Genomic DNA, 18,671 nt, shown 5'->3' on the forward strand with positions numbered 1-18,671 from the left:
TTTAGAAACCTTGGAAACATTTCATGACGTTTACAAAATGCACATCACGAATGCAACATATCTCTGGATTACAAAAAAAGTTTTTTTTTTTGTTTTTTTTTTACTTCTGCTGAAAACATACCCCAATAAAACTTTTGATTTTATTTTTTTAACCACAAAAAGTATCTCTGGTTTACAAAATGATAGATAGCTCCAAGAAAACATTATTGTTTCTTTGGTAAACACACATGAACATTCTTGCATGTTACCACTTGAAATCATGTATTCATGTATTTTGTAATGCCAATGTGTGAACAGATTGTAACGAAACTTAATTCGTCGTGGACGATTAAAATGTCTCCACGTTCTGCTTTTGAAGAAATTTCGTAGTATGCTGCTACAGTACATTTTATATCAGTTCAGTTCTGGCGCCTCCGTCTCAACATACTGTACAACGCGACGTACTTATTTGCATGTACTTTAAAGCCTTGCCGGTTAAAAATTTCATTCGCGTGCTGATGCGCTGTTCTAACATGCGCTTTCCTGAACTGCAATAAAAGCCTGTCAAACACGCCTCGTTACTGGACTAAGTTATCTTTCGAGTCTTATTGCGCTAATACTGTCAAATACACACAAGGTTTACATAAACACAGTTGGTTAAGTGAAAGCAAATATTTGAGAGAAAATCAGGTGCGTGTTATATTACATATGCATGCAGGTATTAAAGTGACAGTAGCCCATGTCTGAACGGTGTCGAGAGCACTTTTGGAACATCAAATAAATTGTCTGGCGCAAGTGATTTTTTGCTAAACTAATTGTGTAATTTCCGCTTCAAACTTTTTTTTACGCACGTGAATTTCGCTCTTGACGCGCAAATGGATTCAAAGTGTTCGAGCATATAACTAGACACGGTAGGCGCAAATTTGACTAGCGTCTGATGTGAACGCAGCATTAGGACGACTCTCTCGAGTTGCTTCGCACGGTTATGCAAACACGCTTATTCGTTGGGGTTCAGTGGTTTCTACTTCCGGTTGGCAGACTGTAAATCGAAATTAGGAATCGATATTTAAACTTTTGAACGATTGCGGGAAAATCGCAAAGCTAGTCCCGGTTCCAATCGATACTCGATACCCGAGTAGGGATGTCCCGATCCGATCCACGGCATCGGTATCGCGCCGATACCGGCCCAGAACGCTAGATCGGAGATCGGAGGGGAGAAAAAAATATGAGCGATATCCAGTTTAGCGGCGCAGCCTGTCACGTGATGATTGTTGTGTTTACGCACACGCGCGCAGAGAATCACTCTCGCTTTGCGTGTCAAGAGCGAAAGTTTGAAGCGAAATTTACGCGCGTGACGCGCGTCAGAATCAAAATCCGTTGGCGGTCATTGTTTTTATGTCGACCGAGCATTCATCAAGAGAGTTACCGCTCTGTATTTACTCTGGATAGCAGAACAGCGGCGTGGGGATCATCGTCGCCGTATATTTGTGTCCACCGGACCCTTCGGAGCCGAACCGTTTGGCGAGTTTCACCATTTGCTCGCTCCAGGAGCTGCGCTGGATGACGGCCGCTGTCAGCGGTACTTCCGCCTGTCACGCGCCCAGTTTGATGACCTGTTGTCCCGCATCGGAGCGAGGATCACCCTCGCCCGGCCCCTCATCCATCTAATCTAGCTGTCATTTATTTTTGTTTTGATAATAAATAGAGCCAGCCTTCAAAAGTTATTAACCTGTCCTGTGATTTTTTTCTCTCTCTCACGTCCAGACACGAATTTATGCACATATGTTGATTGTCTTTACAACATAATACTATTTCTAGATATGGAATGAATAACATTCAATACAAAATGAACATGTCTCCATATAGAAATAATGTTTTAAGTGATGAAACATTTGCTTTGTTGTGCATAATCCCACCATGCATTTAGTCATATTAACAAAATAATTTATTGAAGCATCCAGACACTTCACCACGTGAGCAAGCAGCTAGGCTCCTGATTGGTTAACGCGGCGCGAATTCACGCCAAAGTTCAGCCAACTTGACGCGCGGATGAGGCGTATTCGCGTCTTCCGCGCCGCGCTCCACGCCTCATTCGCGCCGCAGGAATTTTTCTTGCATTGACTTAACATTGAAATCATTCGCGCCTGACGCCCTATTCGCGTCCGGTGTGAACGTAGCATTAGTGCGTCGAAGTTGTGATAGCGCTGTCGGCTAACGCGAAATGCTACTATTTACATTCCATGGATGTTTATTCATATATACAATTGTTTTGGACTAAAAACTTCTTCAAATTGGATTGTATGGACGCTTTACAGTGAAACCAAACCATTTTTGTTGGAATGTGGACTAACAGATGGCTAATTGGTGAGTTTCTTCCAGTTTGTGTTGGTTTGTTTTGGCTGTTGGTGGTCTGACAAAGAGACAGATTGTGCCCGCTGTGTTGATTGTATCTTAAAATGGTTTACGTCGTTCGAATCACGAGTTTCTCAGCTTTCCAAAGATATGTATTATGTTTACTTTTGTGTTTGTTTTGTTTTGTCTTTCACAAAGTTAAACCTATAAACCACCCTGTGGGCCGTATACGGCACGTCGGACCACGAAAAAAAAAATATCGGACTAATATCGGTATCGGCAAAAGCCAAAGGTGCGGCATCGGTATCGGTATCGGAAGTGAAAAAGTGGTATCGGGACATCCCTATACCCGAGCCTAGAATAGTTCACTCAAAAATTTTAATTCTGTCATAATTTACTCACTCTCGTCTCGTTGTTATGAACCTGTACTAAAATAATGTGGCAAACCAAATATTTTGGAAAAAATATACTATGGGAGTCAATGGGGACCCGGAACTGTTTGGTTACCCACACTTTTCAAAATAACTTTTATTTTCAACAGAGGAAAGACATTTATTTAGGTTTAAAACAACTTGAGAGAGTAAATAATTAAATAAACAGAATTGAAATAAATGTCAAAAAGCAAAGAGAAAATCACTCTGCTCCTGACTGAAAACTAAGTAGCTTTAATAAGAATTAAGGTATAATTTATACAGTAAAGTCTATGTAGTGTTTTATTTCTTAAAATTGTTATTTTATTTCATTATTTATATTTATTTTATTTATTTCATTAAATTTCTTTCTTGAATGCAACTGTTAAATACACCTGTAGCACCTTAATTTGTAGATTATGTTGTGTATATGTTGTGTACATCTTTGTTATTTTTTAATGTTTGTAAAATAGGGATAAAATATCACTTGCAAAATACTAAAACCAACATGCAAAAAATAATCGTGATAAAATCGTGATTTTCTTGAAAAAAAAAAAATCATGATATATTTTTGCCATAGACACACACCGGTTACATCACTTGTTATATCACCATCACCCCCACCCCACACACACACCCATCCCTTCATAATTTGAAAGCAAAAGTAAAATGCGCAGGGCCGCATCGGCATTCACAAGCGATTGAAAAGAGAGGAAAACTGAAAAAACCATAAACCCTAATAAAATTAAACTCTATCCACTGGATTGACAATTAAGAAACAAACAAAAAATGGAATGCAATGTTTCAGCAATGTAATTTTTCTTTTTGCACCTTTTTTTAAGATATGGTAAGCTCTGTTTTTTATTTTCATGCAAGCAAAATGCGAACAAGCAAGAACATATCTCTGTAGTTTCCGAAAATATAGAAAGCTCCATGAAAATACTGACCGCACGCTTTCTGTAATAATAGATGTGCAATAATAAAAATGTCTTTGTTTTCTCTATTTGAACACCTCTTGCACACCTGAACGGTTGCAGGCAGGTGCGTTGGATACAGAATATAAAACAAAAGAAAAAAAATCCTGCATACTGCTGTTGCCTGCAAGAAATCCCATTTTTACTGAGATAGCAACATTTCAGTCAAAAGACCTTTGTCAGGAATAAAAAAAAATAAAAAAAAATCCATGCACTTGATTTGCATTTACCAAGTGTAAACAGACAGGAATGCAGCATTTCTCTGTTTTATGGAAATATAGAAAGCTTGTAGATAACATCAAAGGAACATTTTTTTCTTTTCTCCATAGACTGTATTTATGCAAACGAAATGCAAAAAAGGGGGAATACAAAGTTTCTTTAGTTTATGAGTAGGGTTGGGTATCGTTTGAATTTGAACGATTCTGATTCCGATTCCTTGTTTCGATTCCGATTCCTAACGATTCTCGATTCCGATTCTTCTAAGAGGCAGGGTCAAAAAAGTTTAGCTAACCTTGCTAACCAACGGCCTTTCTGAAGGAAATAATCCTTTCTGAAGGAAACACTCCTTCTGTAGAAATACTCCTTTTGTCACAAATTTTGCATTTTGCCGAGATTTCGTTATTTTTAGAAAAGTGAAGCCACACTTTGGATCGCCGAGGTAAGGTACTCATGTTCGACTCGCGTGGTTATGCCAACACTTCCGGTAGACGCTTCTTCGTTAGTGTTGTTCTGCGGTTTCTTCTTCCGCTCGGCGGACTGTGAATATCGAAACTAGGAATCGAAATTTTAACTTTTGAACGATTCCGGGAAAAACGAAAAGTTAGTCCCGGTTCCAATCGATACTCGATTCTCGATACCCAACCCTATTTATGAGAACAGAAAGCTTTGTGTAAAGAAAATATTGCCTTATACGCAATTATTACAAACTCGCCCTGAATATACACTAGAACCACAAATAAACATTTCTTCTCCGGTTTACAAAAATACAGAAAGCTTGTAGAAACACTCATCTATACATGCTTCCTCTGAAAACAGCATAACCCGAAACTATTCTCTTTCTTTTTTCTATCTCAGCCATTTTCTGTGAGTGCAGTGACGCTACTAGCAGATGCAGGAAGAACTAGTAAGGAGAGGGGGACAAAAAATGTTGCGGGATGAACAAAAACTCAGATAAGTCTGTATTACCCCCTTGCTTTTTGTAGTGATTTTTTTGTTCGTCTCCGCATCAATGATAACATTATTGAGCCCACAATACCAGCTTGAACGTACAAAGAAATGGAGATGAATGAAAACTCTAACGCATACACACACGCTCAATATGGACACATGGCCATGTGACAGGAAGAGCCTTGAAAACGCTCAGACAGAAAAATGATCTCATAACACAGGACGAGCAGTTGACAACGCTAATTTTCTTGCTGAACGCGTGTACGCGCTTGAAACAGCACCGTCATTCTCCTCCGTCCCTCTTTGCAGTCTGGGAGGGTGGGAGTTGCCCTCCAAACCCTCGCGAGTATCACTTCAAGCTTATTTTTTTTCCTCCAAAAGGAGAGATGCATTATTTGCAAAACTTGCGGATCTTCTCTGTCTCTCAAAGCGTCTCCTTCTGCTGCGAGTGAGTGAACCAGAGAGTTAAAAATAGCGCTCTCTCTCTCTCTGCGCTACGTTTACATAAGCGTGGGGGGGGGAGCACTTCCGGTCTAAACGGCTCAGGCCAGCGTCTGATCCACAACAACCACCAGTGGATGTGGGAGAAGACAGGACACACGCACTCATATGCGCCACAATGCAGGAACTCTTTCAATGTATACCCCACCATGATCAACATTCATACTTCCATGTCTTCGTAAAGAATCTATCTGCCTAGCACTCATTAGTCTCTCTTTTTCATGTTCTGCCCAAATCACATTTCTTTTTTCCTCCGTTGAATGCATAAATCTGTCCGATACATGCAACGTGCTTAAAGTCACATAAAGAATTTTACATCAAGTCAAGAGTCGAGTGCAACCAATCTGACCTGTATATTCCAATGCGAATCAGCTTGCTCTCATTTAGCTTTCAAATACTAATAATTCAGCACAATTCAAACCCAGCATTCAAAAGAATCAGAATACTCACTACTGTGCGCAGTCGATCAGTTGGTATTCGTTGGATCTTTCGAAGCAAGCTCTCACCCCTTCATCCTGCCACAGGGTCTTTGTGTGTTCATAAAATTCCTGTTGGGAAGACAAGTGGAAGAGAGGACAAACCCATAAACTAGCTGTCGGAATCCAGGCAAATCTTTTACACCTCTGTAGCTTGGCCACATCATTTTTCTCTATAGAGCATGCTAACCTGTATAAAAATAAAACCCACCACAACTGACTGGTCCATTTCAGACTGGTTCAGTTTCGGATTTCACCCATTTTGAATCTGATTTTTTTTTTAAATTGTCATTAAAAAAAATCTAGTCAAATTGTATTTTTTTTTCTTTCAGATTTTAAAAGAACAATAACAAATAAAAAATAAATTGTATAGGAATTCCGAGGACTGGGGACTAAACAAAATTTCTAATCAGGAATGTCATGTCAGTGTATACACAAACATCACGTATATGTATAACCCCTTTCACACAGCGCGTTGATCCCGGGAAATTGCCAGAACGGCTTCTGTGTGAACACAAACACGACCCGGGATTGATACCGGCATCGATGCCGGGTTGGGGACCTAGTAACATTGCCGGAATCAGTCCCGGAACGCGCGCTGTGTGAACAAAAGCCAGGACCAATGCCGTAAGGGGTGTGTCATAGTGATGATGCTCGTGCCATCACGCGACTCGAGAAAGTTTGTGTTCGTCATCAACAAATAAAGGCGAACAAATGTCTGCAAAGTGGAACGAAGCAGACCAGGAGCTCCTCACTATCCGCGCTGAAGCTAAGATCGTTCACCAGCGCTGTGGAACGGTATGCGCGTGTATGTTTTCGACGCGTACGTTATAGATCTCATCCTGACGTCATTTGTCTTTCCGGGATCTTTACGGGTTGTGTGTGAACACACACACAAATCCCGGCAAATCACTTGCAGTGTGAATGAACCGAAAGAATTTTACTGTATTTGCCAAAAAATAAGTGGCAAAGAGTATCATTCGCACCAGTCAAACTTGCATTGTTGAGAGAAAAACACTGAACCAAGTCGCATCAGTGTAAAAATCACTTTTTATTATTAGCCTACATTAGGAAATGAAGAGTTCAGATGCAAAAGCCTCTAAGTGCCATTTGAAATTTTTTTTCTAGAATGATCATTTTTATCAAGCTTGTATATTTAAGTTCAGTGATTTCACTTAAATGGCAATGATGATTACCTATTAATTGTTATTTAAGTGAAATTACTGAACTTAAAAATACAAGTTTGATAAAAATCATCATTCAAGAAGAAAATTTCAAATGGCATTTAGAGGCTTTTGCATCTGAACTCTTCAAATATTGTAAAATACCGATAAATAAAAATGAGAAGTTAAACATTATAAACACTATGAACATTTAGAGCTTTTTTACTTCCCCTATCTCCACAAACAATCCTTCAATTAATGCTATTCAGAACAAAACAAGAATTAAAATATACGTATAAAGTACATCTCAATAATTGCAGCACTGAGAGGACTACAGACATTCGATTTGTATACTTTCTTTTTCAGAGTACTTACATTTTAATTATATATTGGTATACATAGACAGTTTAAACAAATTTGGGAAAAAGTTTTTTGGAAAATTTCTACCTACCCCACCCTTAAGCAGAATAACTTTTTGTATTTAATTTACTGGATTTTATTTTGATAATGAACAGGCTGCATGATGCGTGTGTCACTTTCCTCATAGCAGCGGGATATAGAAACTGCTAAAGGTTTTTATTATATCTAGAAACCTTTAAGTGTCTAATTATTAAAAGTCTATGTTTGGTTGGCGCCAATAGCCTTGTGGGCAAGTGCACCGTTTTGCTTTGGGCAACCAGAGTTTGAGTCCCAGCTCGTGGACCTTTCCCACCCTACTGTCCTATCCTAATAAAAGGCAAAAAAATGCCAAAAATAAATCTTTTTGTCTACATTTTGATTATTTGAAGTTAAATGCATTATATAAGTCACTTTGCAATATAAATTGCAGTAGGTTTCAAATTATAAAAATGTGACAGAAAACATGGTACAGCAAATTATTTTGCTGACTCTCTGGCTATGGGTCACGGACCCCACTTTGAGAGCTTCTGCATAAAAGACAAAAAATGTTGGACAATATTGGAGGTAGACGTTAACATTATACTCATCAGTGAAGCTCTTCTACTTTCTTCTTTCGGATAACATGCATCATTTTTTTTTAAATCACCAAACAACATACGCACCCCATGTATAACAAAAGCCACATTATAGAGGAGTTCAAGACGGAACTAAACGGTTCTGACCACCCACTGTGATTCAGATGTGGTGGTGAAATATGAATGAGCATTTGAAATGAAAGAACTTCCAATAAAAGCAGGACACAGACAGCTTTTCCACCTTTTAAAGCTGTTTATATGTAGTGCCCATAATGGTACGAACAGGGACAAAGGAAGAGCGTGGTCCCAATAGGGAACATTACTTGATCTTTGTTTGCGTGTTTGGAAATGGTAGCATTCACTTTGGCACAACTCCTTTAACAAAGTAGTGCCACTACACTGTTTGTTAAACATGTAGGACAGAGCCACACACTTGAGAATCACGCCACCCACCAACTCTCACTGCTCTTACCATAAACATTTATTTTGTGGGTATCTGAATTTTTGTATCGTTACTTAAACTTTTTGTTTCCATCATTGAAAAATGTTAATGCAAATCTACAAGTAAATATATAAGTAGGCTAAAACTGTTGTTGAAAATGGATATGTACCATACTTTTGAGTATTTCAACAGTTTTTTACAGGTGTTTCTAACATTAAACTTTTTGAACGCACTTGGCAACAGTGGCTGTTTGGTAAAAAATAAGAGAGATGTACAATGAAAAAAACAAATATACATTTTTAGCTATTTTGCCCATCCCTAGTATGAGTAATACTATTTTGTGTGCGTTATTTTTATTCATCTCATCTACATCTGTTTTTCTCCCTGTCCATATGCTAATACTCTTCACCAGTTTCCTCCTAGCTCAATAGCTTCACAGCAAGTTTATTTTTTTGATGGAAATATTACAACAGTATTAACATTGCAGTCATTTACAAACAATGGGACTTTATATCCAAAAGTGACATGACGGAGTTATAAATGTCAATAATTGCTTTGCTTTTTATTTTTGTCTTTTGCTTGCAACACAATCAACCAGTCAGACTGGTTCCCAGCGGGCCCTAGGGCCACCGAGGGAGAGAGAGAGAGAGAGAGAAAAAGGGTGGGGCACTATCTTCTTTGTAGTAAGCTAAAACTCCAACCACTTCCTGCATTCATTTCTGAAGTTTAACAGTTAACGATCAACTCGGAATCACGCAGTTATCCAGCCGACCTAGAGACACATCCAGTTTTTAGGTGTCAAAAATTCCAATTGATAATTCTAATAATGTTCATGTAATGATGTAGCTAACTATTTAAAACCTTGTCTAAACCAGCAGGTGAGCTGTTTGTGTTCTCTATTTTTAAGTTCATAGGGCCACCAAGTTTGAGTCACCCGTAATTAAATCTTGAGCTGGCTCATTGGCGCAGGTCAGGGTGGCTCTCTCCACTACCCTTTCCCAAGACACAGAGCACCTGTCTAGGTGATGAGGGAGCAGGGAGGTCCTGGGTTAAACAGTGTGTCTCTCAGGTGAGACCCTCTTAAGGGAGAGCTTGGAGGTTATTACAAGTAATCAGTCGTAATGAATGCCACACCATTACACCCGAGAGTCACAGGTACACACACCCACATTTCCCTCAGGTGGGGTTCTTTTTCAATTCACCAATGTGTTGTCCCCAAGCAAAGAATCGCTGCTAATTATAATTCCACAAAGCAATACGAGCGAGAAGAACAAGATCCACGACAGTTAGCCAGAAACTAAATGCTATTTTTTAAATGTACATACAGTGCTCACACACTTCTTTGCCTTTTCTACATTTAAACTTGATCTGTCTTTAATAAAAAAAAGTCTTTTATAACTAAATCGTCTGTTCGGCTGAAAGGCGGAACGTAACACTGAGACGGTGCAAAGACTCTGGGGTGATAATACCTTTCTACTCACCGTTGTGAACTCAAAGTCCTTCTGATTGGCCAAGTTGAGGATGTAATCAATTCGAAACTTATTTGCTTGACAGGCTAACTGAACTGAAGGTACCAACATGGACATTGCCGTCACAATAGTCTGTAAAGGAACCAAGACAGTCAGAGTTTCAGTTGAGTTCACATTTGTACATGTTGATTACGAGTTAAACTCAAGAAGACTTACCTCTATAGCTTCTTTTATATTATTCTTGATGTCTTGAATTTTCTGTTTTTTCTCTCTGTAAAAAAACAACAACAAAACACTTGGTTACTTCAGATCATTCATTTTTAGGGGAAGTAATAAAATAGCTTAACCCCCGGTTTCATAGATAAGGCTTTAGCTTAGTCCTGGACTAAAATGCATCTTTAAACTGAAAACAACTGGGTATGTCACAACTTGTCATAAACAGTATAAATTAAATAACTTAATACTACTTAGGGTTGGAAGTTACAACAACTTTTTTTTTTAAATCACAGTTTGAATCATTTCATATCATTTTAATACACCACAACAAAGGTAATTTTGCTGGAAATTTAACAAAAAATGGTTTTATATATTTATATTATGAGTTGAAGTCTATGTTTGAATAATCCATTGAATTAAATGGCCTACTTTACAAATGAATGTGCTTTATTGCTATAATTACTTTCTCTTTATGATGTCGATAATAACAAGTCTCGCATTATACAACACTGGAATTAAAAACAAAAGACTTGTGACTAATATTATAAAACTGCCGGTTCAGACTCTAAACATTCTTATTGGATGAGCTGCAAGTTATTATAAATTAGAGAAAATACAAACGTGACCATACATACAGTACATAGACTGAATACCATATTAAATGCATGTAAATTATGTATTAGAATGTGATTTGTATATTATGCACAAATATATCTACCACAGCATACACGGTGTAACTAAATATCTAACATTACAAAAAAACACCAAGCCCTAGCATTAATATTTCAGGTTTTCTGACTTTTAGTAATCAAATTATAACTTTGTCTTGTTTCTGATATCGAAATCCTGATCCATATTTTAGTAGCCTCTGTAGTATTTTTGCACACCTCTACTAAACTGATCGAGGAGTAGATTAGTGTACTAGTGGATTATAGCAACTTTACAAAAGGTAATATCAAAACTGGTTTTAGACCATCCAAGCATTTCTAGATACTAAACTACATTTTGAAATAAAGTCAACATTTAATTGTAATGGGATTTTCAGTGAGAAATATTCATAATACATTAACAAGAAGTCCTATCGTGAAACGAAAAGCACTGCATTTCACAATCAATAGATATACACTAAGATTATAAAATATCACTCTGAAATATATCAAGAGGACAACACTAACATAAGATTTGAATTCAACATCCTTCACCATCACCGAAAAACATTACACCAAGATGATGTTGCACTTGCTAACAAATGAAATTAATGAAACGGGGTTTGTTTCAAAACTAGTCTTGAGTTTAACTTAAGCAGAATCAAAAAAGTACATAGATGTGAAAGCCATACTTACTCAGCATTGAAGCCATTGACATGTAAAATGCGCATCTGTTTGACTATGGTGCTTTTCCCCGATTCTCCAGCTCCTGAGAGATAGAAAGATATAAATCACAAGGGATGTGAGAAGGGGGATATCACCTGATTCAACAGGAATAATTCATTACATTTCACAGTTGCATTTCTTTTAAAACACAAACTAAACAGAAAATTCCAACTAAAATACAAAGCACAAACTGTTTATGAATTATATTATTATTATTAGCATTAATAATGCCATCATAACAATCATATTCATAAATCAATGCAAGTTAACCTAAACTAAATAGTAACTGGTAGCTATCCATCAAATCAAATAATGTTAAAGAACCATCTAGAAACACCACCTATTTTCTCTTAGAGCTATAGTTGTCAAACACTGACAAAGCCGAATGATTCTACAATTTATTGTCAATGGCGCACAGTTGAGAAGAGAGTTAACTTCTCCCCTGTGGATGTGAAGCTACAGAAGCACCAAAACACCTCAGGTTTAGGCTTTCAGTTCAGATGCATGACGAGAACCTTTATCACAACACATATTCTGTTACCAGGCTCCAATTGTGTCAAATAATTGTGTCTGTTTGCATACAGGAATTGCACCAATGGTACACATCCCTAAATCATACATCATTACGACACACTTCAATCATGGGTATCTATATATATATATCTATATATATATATATATATCTATATATATATATATATATATATATATATATATATATATATATACCCGTTTCCTCACTTAAATACCAGAGATTATGATTTAGAGAGCTTCACTATGTTGAATAGATGGGATTTTGTACTTTTTAGGCCATGTGTGTATACCTCAAGCATGATTGTTGGAGAACTGAGTTTTATCAAAGTAAGACCAGACCCGTCTCTTTAACAGAGACCAAATTCAAATCAAACCAATGTTAAAACATTTTCACGCCTGGCTACGAAAAGTCTATGAAATTGAAATAGCAAGGCAAGTACTGTTAGACCCATATGGGTTTTTTTTTTAATGGCCCAATATCTAGAGGAACAGAGTGGTTGAAATAATGCTGATGTAAACATACTACAGATTAATGAAAGGAAATAAGACTAAATTTCCATATTTTTTTCAGTATTTACTTAATTCACACACAAAAAAGTAAAAAATAAAATCAATATCAGTAGGTTTAGGAAATGACAATATAAGCGAAACTACCATTTCAATTAATCACCTGGTTAATACAACGGTCAAATCTAAAATATTAATGTTCAAAGCATATGAAAAAAAAGATCTAATCAATTTGTTTCAAATTAAAAGTTTGAAAGTATAAGGGGGAAATAACATTATCAATAGAACTATGCAAACAACCCTCCATATAAAATACCATAATGATTCCAAATGTCTTGAGATATATGTCAAAAAGTGATGCACTAATCTCCCAAACAACCTAATTCAGAAATGTTTATATAAAGTTATTTTATTTCACTTTGCTACTTTAGTAGAAACAATCCTAAACTCGTGAACACAAGCCTAGAGAAACACGTAATGTGTTTGCATATACATCTCCATGAGATAGTTGTAAGTGAATTATAAAATCGTGCGAGCCCAAACATTTCCATAATGCAAACCGTATTGAACACAAATCAGATGGGAATGAATGAAGAGATTGAGTGGTGTTAGATGAAGCACCACAGGCCTCCAGCCCTAGCCCTGAGGTGTCGTCCACTACTACGGCACAGGAATCCCAATCGAAGCGCGTGTAAGTTACCTACATCACTTTCTCGACCAAATGAATCAAATTCTCGCAAAACGCTACGTGCGACAGACCCCGGTGACGTCACGCGCCTCAGTCCAGCACTGACAGAAGAACCTCGGCGGCTTTCAGACCAACCTACCTAACAGTAGTAGTCGATGAGTTGCCCTGTAGATCTGTTTGTCTTTCTGGAGCTGTTTCTCTATCTTTTTGTTAGCTTCTCGCTGGGCCTTCTCCTCATTTCTCTGGTCCTCAGTTTTACTGTTGCCCAAACAACCCATTTTCCCGAAAACCCAAGAAAAGTTTTGGGGTGGGGTGGTGGGGGGGAGGTGAATCTACCGTATGAATAAATGATCCAAATTCCTTGATTGGCCTCCGATCAGAACACTTTGATGGAAAACCGGGACATTTATACGTGTATGCACATGACTCCCCTGGATTTAGTTGATACGGGCAGGGGAGCACGGGGAAATATGAAAGCTATGGGTGACTAGTATTGGCGAGAATAGGTGCTGGTGAAAACACACACACACACTAGGCCAGCCTACAGACGGCCGAGTCCTGTCGAGCGATTGCTGCTATAAAATATGAGATTTCTGTGTATGGATGTGCATCCAGCGAAGCCTTCGACGTTACATGAAGGATTTCGGCTTTCCCACGACGGCGATTTAGCACATTTCCCGTGGCGAATCCATGGTCGGCGTCCCGATGTAACGACCGACTCCTATTAAAATCATGAATAGCTCCACAAAACGCGATTCTTTTCGGTCTCTTGCTGTCGAATCCGTTCGCCGATGCAACGACACGGGCAGAACGAGATAGAAAGGGTGGCTACAAATTAAAAAAATAAATATTTCCACCAAAATGACGGCATGTGGATCATTCCGCCCAGCGCCGTGGCCGACATGAACCTTTTAACTCCGTTACGAAACGACGTTTGTCTGCGAGGAAAAATACGGTGGTGCTGCTGAAAAATTCCCCTCAGATTGACGCTATTTTCCCTCCTGTTCTGCTTATGGTGACCGATCGCTTTTTTTTCGGCTTGTCCAAATCAAACGAGGCCCTTCGCCGTCTTCTCCGTTACTGTAATTTGAATTTCTGCTCACATCCGTAGGCTTTGCTTTTACGCGAGCGGCGATCCTTAACGGTTCTTACAACCGCAGATGCAAATGTGACCGATTCCGTCGATTTTTCACCGGTTATCGCAGTCAGAGTCCGCTGTCAGGCTAACGTTACGCTTTGTATCCCTCTTGAATTCGGGTGGTAGATCATGTGCATTTGGATACGTGAAGATAAATCCGATACCACAACGACAACGGTGGATCCCCTACGGACGGAGCGTGTTGAATCCCCAATTGTGGCGAATGAATCCTTTTCGAGGGTGTATTTTTAGCGATTATTTCCTTTTCTCAGTGAATTGTACATTGAGATAGAGAGAGCGTTGAAGAGATGGGTGGGGCAAACAGCTCTCATTGAACCCTGAGTACGGGCTAATCACATGACAGCCAGAAAACGTCAGCAAGCGGCGATTCTGCGGAGAAAAGGCGCCCTCTTTGAAGACATGAATCATACGTGATAAAGTTCGCGATTCACACGATCCATCTTTGACTGTTATTTTTACAGTTATCGCTGGTTATATGTATGCAGTGCGATATACTCTTATGTTTAATGGATAGGTTTCTGACTCACAGCTTCAACTTTAAATTATGTAAATGTACACATTTCGCATAGGGATTGGGAAACGAAAACTGTTTACGTTAAAAAAAATGCCGGAGGCGATTAATAATTGTTAATAAACAATGGTTTTTGAGCATTCATTGTGCATCTGAGGCGGATGAAACCGTTTTTAAATACTCTGACCAGTGTATGTTCGATTCCCGAAAGGATTGCTCTTAAGAGTCGGTTCTTTGTATTGAATCCCAAACATACAGCGCGACTAGTGCGTTATGATTCACAAACGAATGACTCGGTTCATTTTAGTGAATCAAACATTTATAAAATCGCACGCAGCACTTACTGAACGTGTACAAAAACGTAAACACAATATGTTTGTTGTAATCAGAGGCATTTTATAAATAAATCAAATTTTCAAATTTTTGGAGGGGGGGGGGCACTGCTACGCAATACAAGGTCTTCTTTTAACGTAAAAAATGACTAATATTTCAGCATTTAGAAATGACAAAAATAATGTTTGAATTGAAGTGTTCGTCGTTTGTTAAAATTTGTCCATACATAATACGGAGGACTTCCTATTAACTGATGCATTTGTGTGAGAAGGCACTTAATTATTAATCACTGCAGTCAGTGCAAAGTAATGTAATTGCTCATAGGAGTAAAAAATAGAGAATACTTTTAGTTAGGCAAATTTTCTTAATACTGTGCAAACAATCTAAAGGTGTATTTTACAGCCACTGATTTAAGCATGATTGCAACAATATGCAACAGAAGTAAAATTTGCATGTTGCAAAGCCATGTGACAACCAAAGGTGTCCAAACTCCTGTTCATTTACATAGATTAAAGTGCTTGTATTATAATTAAAAGCTTCATACATCAGTATTTAGATTTTCCATTTCCAACTGAAAACGTTAAATGCCCTTTGTGAAGATTTGCTTGTGCACTATATGAAATTCAGAATCAACAAACCAAAATAAATCAGAAATACTATAAAACAATCTATGACACCAGCATATCTTCTATTCTGACAATTAATGACAACGTTCATTAGACTAAACAGTAAATAAAAAAAATTAAAATAATTAATAAAAAATAGTCTAAGCCATTCTACTTTTTTAAATTGTAAATATTACACATTACATTCATCAGACATTCTAGAAAGAAAATATACACTTGCATATATCTGACAATAAACCGTATTTATACTTTATAAATTGTTTTGTGTACACCCTTGCATTAGGTGTGAATTATAGTCTAGACTAGAGATACAGAGCTGTTTTTTTTTTTTATTTGCCTTCAGCTAATAAAAGAAAAGACAAGGCACTGACATTTCATTCAAGCTATAGTAACAGTCTAAAGCCAAACATGTATCTGGTGCTGTGATGTGCCAACTTAAGTCATAGATTTTTCAAATATATTTATATTGCTCAAAACAAAGGCTTTAAATAGTGACAAGCTAACCAGAGAGTAAACCAAAGAATCAATGTAATGTCAACACATGATACACTACTTTTTAGCAGTGACCGAATTGGAAAATGACGTTTCATTGAGCTATTTTTCGACACACTGTGGTCTATTTTTGATCCCTTAATCTTGTGGTGTTCAAGAGCGGAGACTAAACAGACTCATTTGGAAACAAAGTCTGGTTTTACAGTGAGGTTGTATTAAAAGTTAAAAATCATCTTCACAAGCCATATTCAGTTTAAGTTCTTCAGTGGACATCCAATTAAACTCGATTCTGAGACTATAAACCAAAGTTATCACCTTTAAATAAGGATACATGATAAACTGAGTATCACTCTTGGGTTTGGGTGATCTATCTCCATAAGGTGGCAGCATTTCTCTAATATTCGATCTCCAGCAGACTTGTTTTCTTGTGGAACTGTAAAAAATTATCGTAATTTTAATGGTAAAAGACTGTAAAAATCTGTTAATAGGTTAACTGTAAGTTTCCTTACTATATACAGTGAAAAAATATAATACATTTGATGTAATTTTACAGTAAAATACGCTTCAATTTAGATTTGAAAGTCCAAGTGACATCATACCAGCACCAATCTGTATCAGACAATATATCTGTGGCCACATTTGCTCTGACATACTTTAAACTATCTACTTTAAATCACATCCGTTAAACGGTGTGGGTCATCTTCCTCGAAGGGGGTTCGAATGCAACTGTGTCTGTTTTATGTCTTGTTTAGATATTTTTTTCTTTCTGTTTTTCTCTTCTTTATGTATTGATGTCGTTTGTGATTGTAAAGCCTTTTAAGCAACCAGTGTTGTATTGAACTGTGCTATACAAGAAAAAGAAAGAAAGAAAGAAAGAAAGAAAGACTGTGCTGTGGTGCAACAACGACTATTTTAACCGATATGAAAATTTTGGCCTATACCGATGACCGTATTCATCAAGAAGAATATTAAAGAATTAGCTTTAATATTAGCTGATAACTGTTAATATTAGCTTTAAGCTGATAACTGTTAAATTGGCGGATACATCTAAATCCACTAAGTTTTATATAATTTTGATTACAAAAACAAAAGTCTCACCATTAAAAACCATGTCCCAAACACAATTATAATGTTCTCATCTCATGATCATTTAATGTAGCCGATATTACAGACTTGTGCTGAACTGTATTTTCCTTTTTGAAGTGATTTCAATCATATTTCAAACAATTCAAAGCTAAAAAAAATATTGTTGGTTTAACTTAAAATTTTAAGTTCATTGAAATGGAAAAACCGAGTTAATACAATGAAGGAGATTGATTTAATCACCAGAAACTCAAAATATTAAGTTATCTGAACCACATTCATTATTTAAGTTGATTTAACAAAAGAAAAAATGTTGTGATTACAAATCATGAACATATTTGTTTTACAGTGTGGTGAACAGTGCACATCTGAAGCGTCTCAGCTGAAGATAATAATCCATTATTTGTGTCGGCTTTAATATTATGGCCAAATTTAACGATGACATTAAAAATGAACATATTGGCCGATATCGATATGGTGGCCATTGGTCATTTCAGAGAATTTTATTGTGTAAAATAAATGTTTTTCTTCATCTCATTTGTCTCAAAATGACTTTTTTATTATTAATTAATTGTATTATTTATTATTCTTGTTTTATTTGCCAAAATTAATTGTATTATGCATTATTCTGCCTTTTTTGGTATATATTGTGTTTGATCACAAAATGAAATGAACAGAACTTATGCTTGAGATGTGTAAGACATGAGTTTTGTAGCTCACTAAAAAAGTAGAATGAAAAATGTTTTGCATACTCAATATGTTTAAAGATTCTTACTATTTTTAAAGAAAAAGAAAAAGTGCATTGCAGTGCATTCTGGGTCTCCCAGAAGTATTTGTGATGTTCTTGTCCCTCCTTTAATATTCTATGCATTTTTTAGCCCGTTTTGTCATTGGACAGTAAGCGGTATAGCACTGTTACACAATGAGGTTTAATACAGTCAAGCCTTTAACTCAGTGTTATGTCACATTACATAAGACAGAGCTCTTTCAAAGAAAGAAGTAATTCTTGGAATTATTCGCCTTCTCCTTGTCTATATTAAGAACAGCATGCCCTCCTCAAGATTTTAAGATCCACTGGACTGAAGCAAAAACTAGCGGTGATAAAGTTTCGGCATGCATTACGGACGATTTGGCTTAATTTAGTTGTTTGTAGCCAGAGGTTAATAGCCACAGACTCTATTAAAAATTAAATGCAGTATGTGTTGAATGTTTTTTTCTAATTCATCCTTCATGATAGGATGC

General features: G+C 37.0%; 1 protein-coding gene across 3 annotated transcripts in view; it reads right to left on the minus strand.

The window, feature by feature from the left end:
* Positions 1-18,671, minus strand: part of gnas (GNAS complex locus) — a 36,448-nt gene that overhangs the window by 13,475 nt on the left and 4,302 nt on the right. Inside the window, exons 1-5 of one of the 3 annotated variants that reach the window (XM_039692530.2) lie at positions 13,365-14,731; positions 11,467-11,539; positions 10,124-10,178; positions 9,920-10,039; positions 5,834-5,931 (exon numbers count right to left, since the gene is read on the minus strand). In XM_039692530.2, the coding sequence (XP_039548464.1) occupies positions 5,834-5,931; positions 9,920-10,039; positions 10,124-10,178; positions 11,467-11,539; positions 13,365-13,503 (485 nt within the window). In that variant the 5' untranslated portion in view covers positions 13,504-14,731. Of the gene's footprint in view, positions 1-5,833; positions 5,932-9,907; positions 10,040-10,123; positions 10,179-11,466; positions 11,540-13,364; positions 14,732-18,671 lie in introns of those variants that run through there. The other 2 variants (XM_039692527.2, XM_039692528.2) reach the window with 2 other exon arrangements.

Source organism: Pimephales promelas, chromosome 8, assembly GCF_988280905.1.
Source record: "Pimephales promelas chromosome 8, fPimPro1.hap1.1, whole genome shotgun sequence".
NCBI classification, from domain to species: domain Eukaryota; kingdom Metazoa; phylum Chordata; class Actinopteri; order Cypriniformes; family Leuciscidae; genus Pimephales; species Pimephales promelas.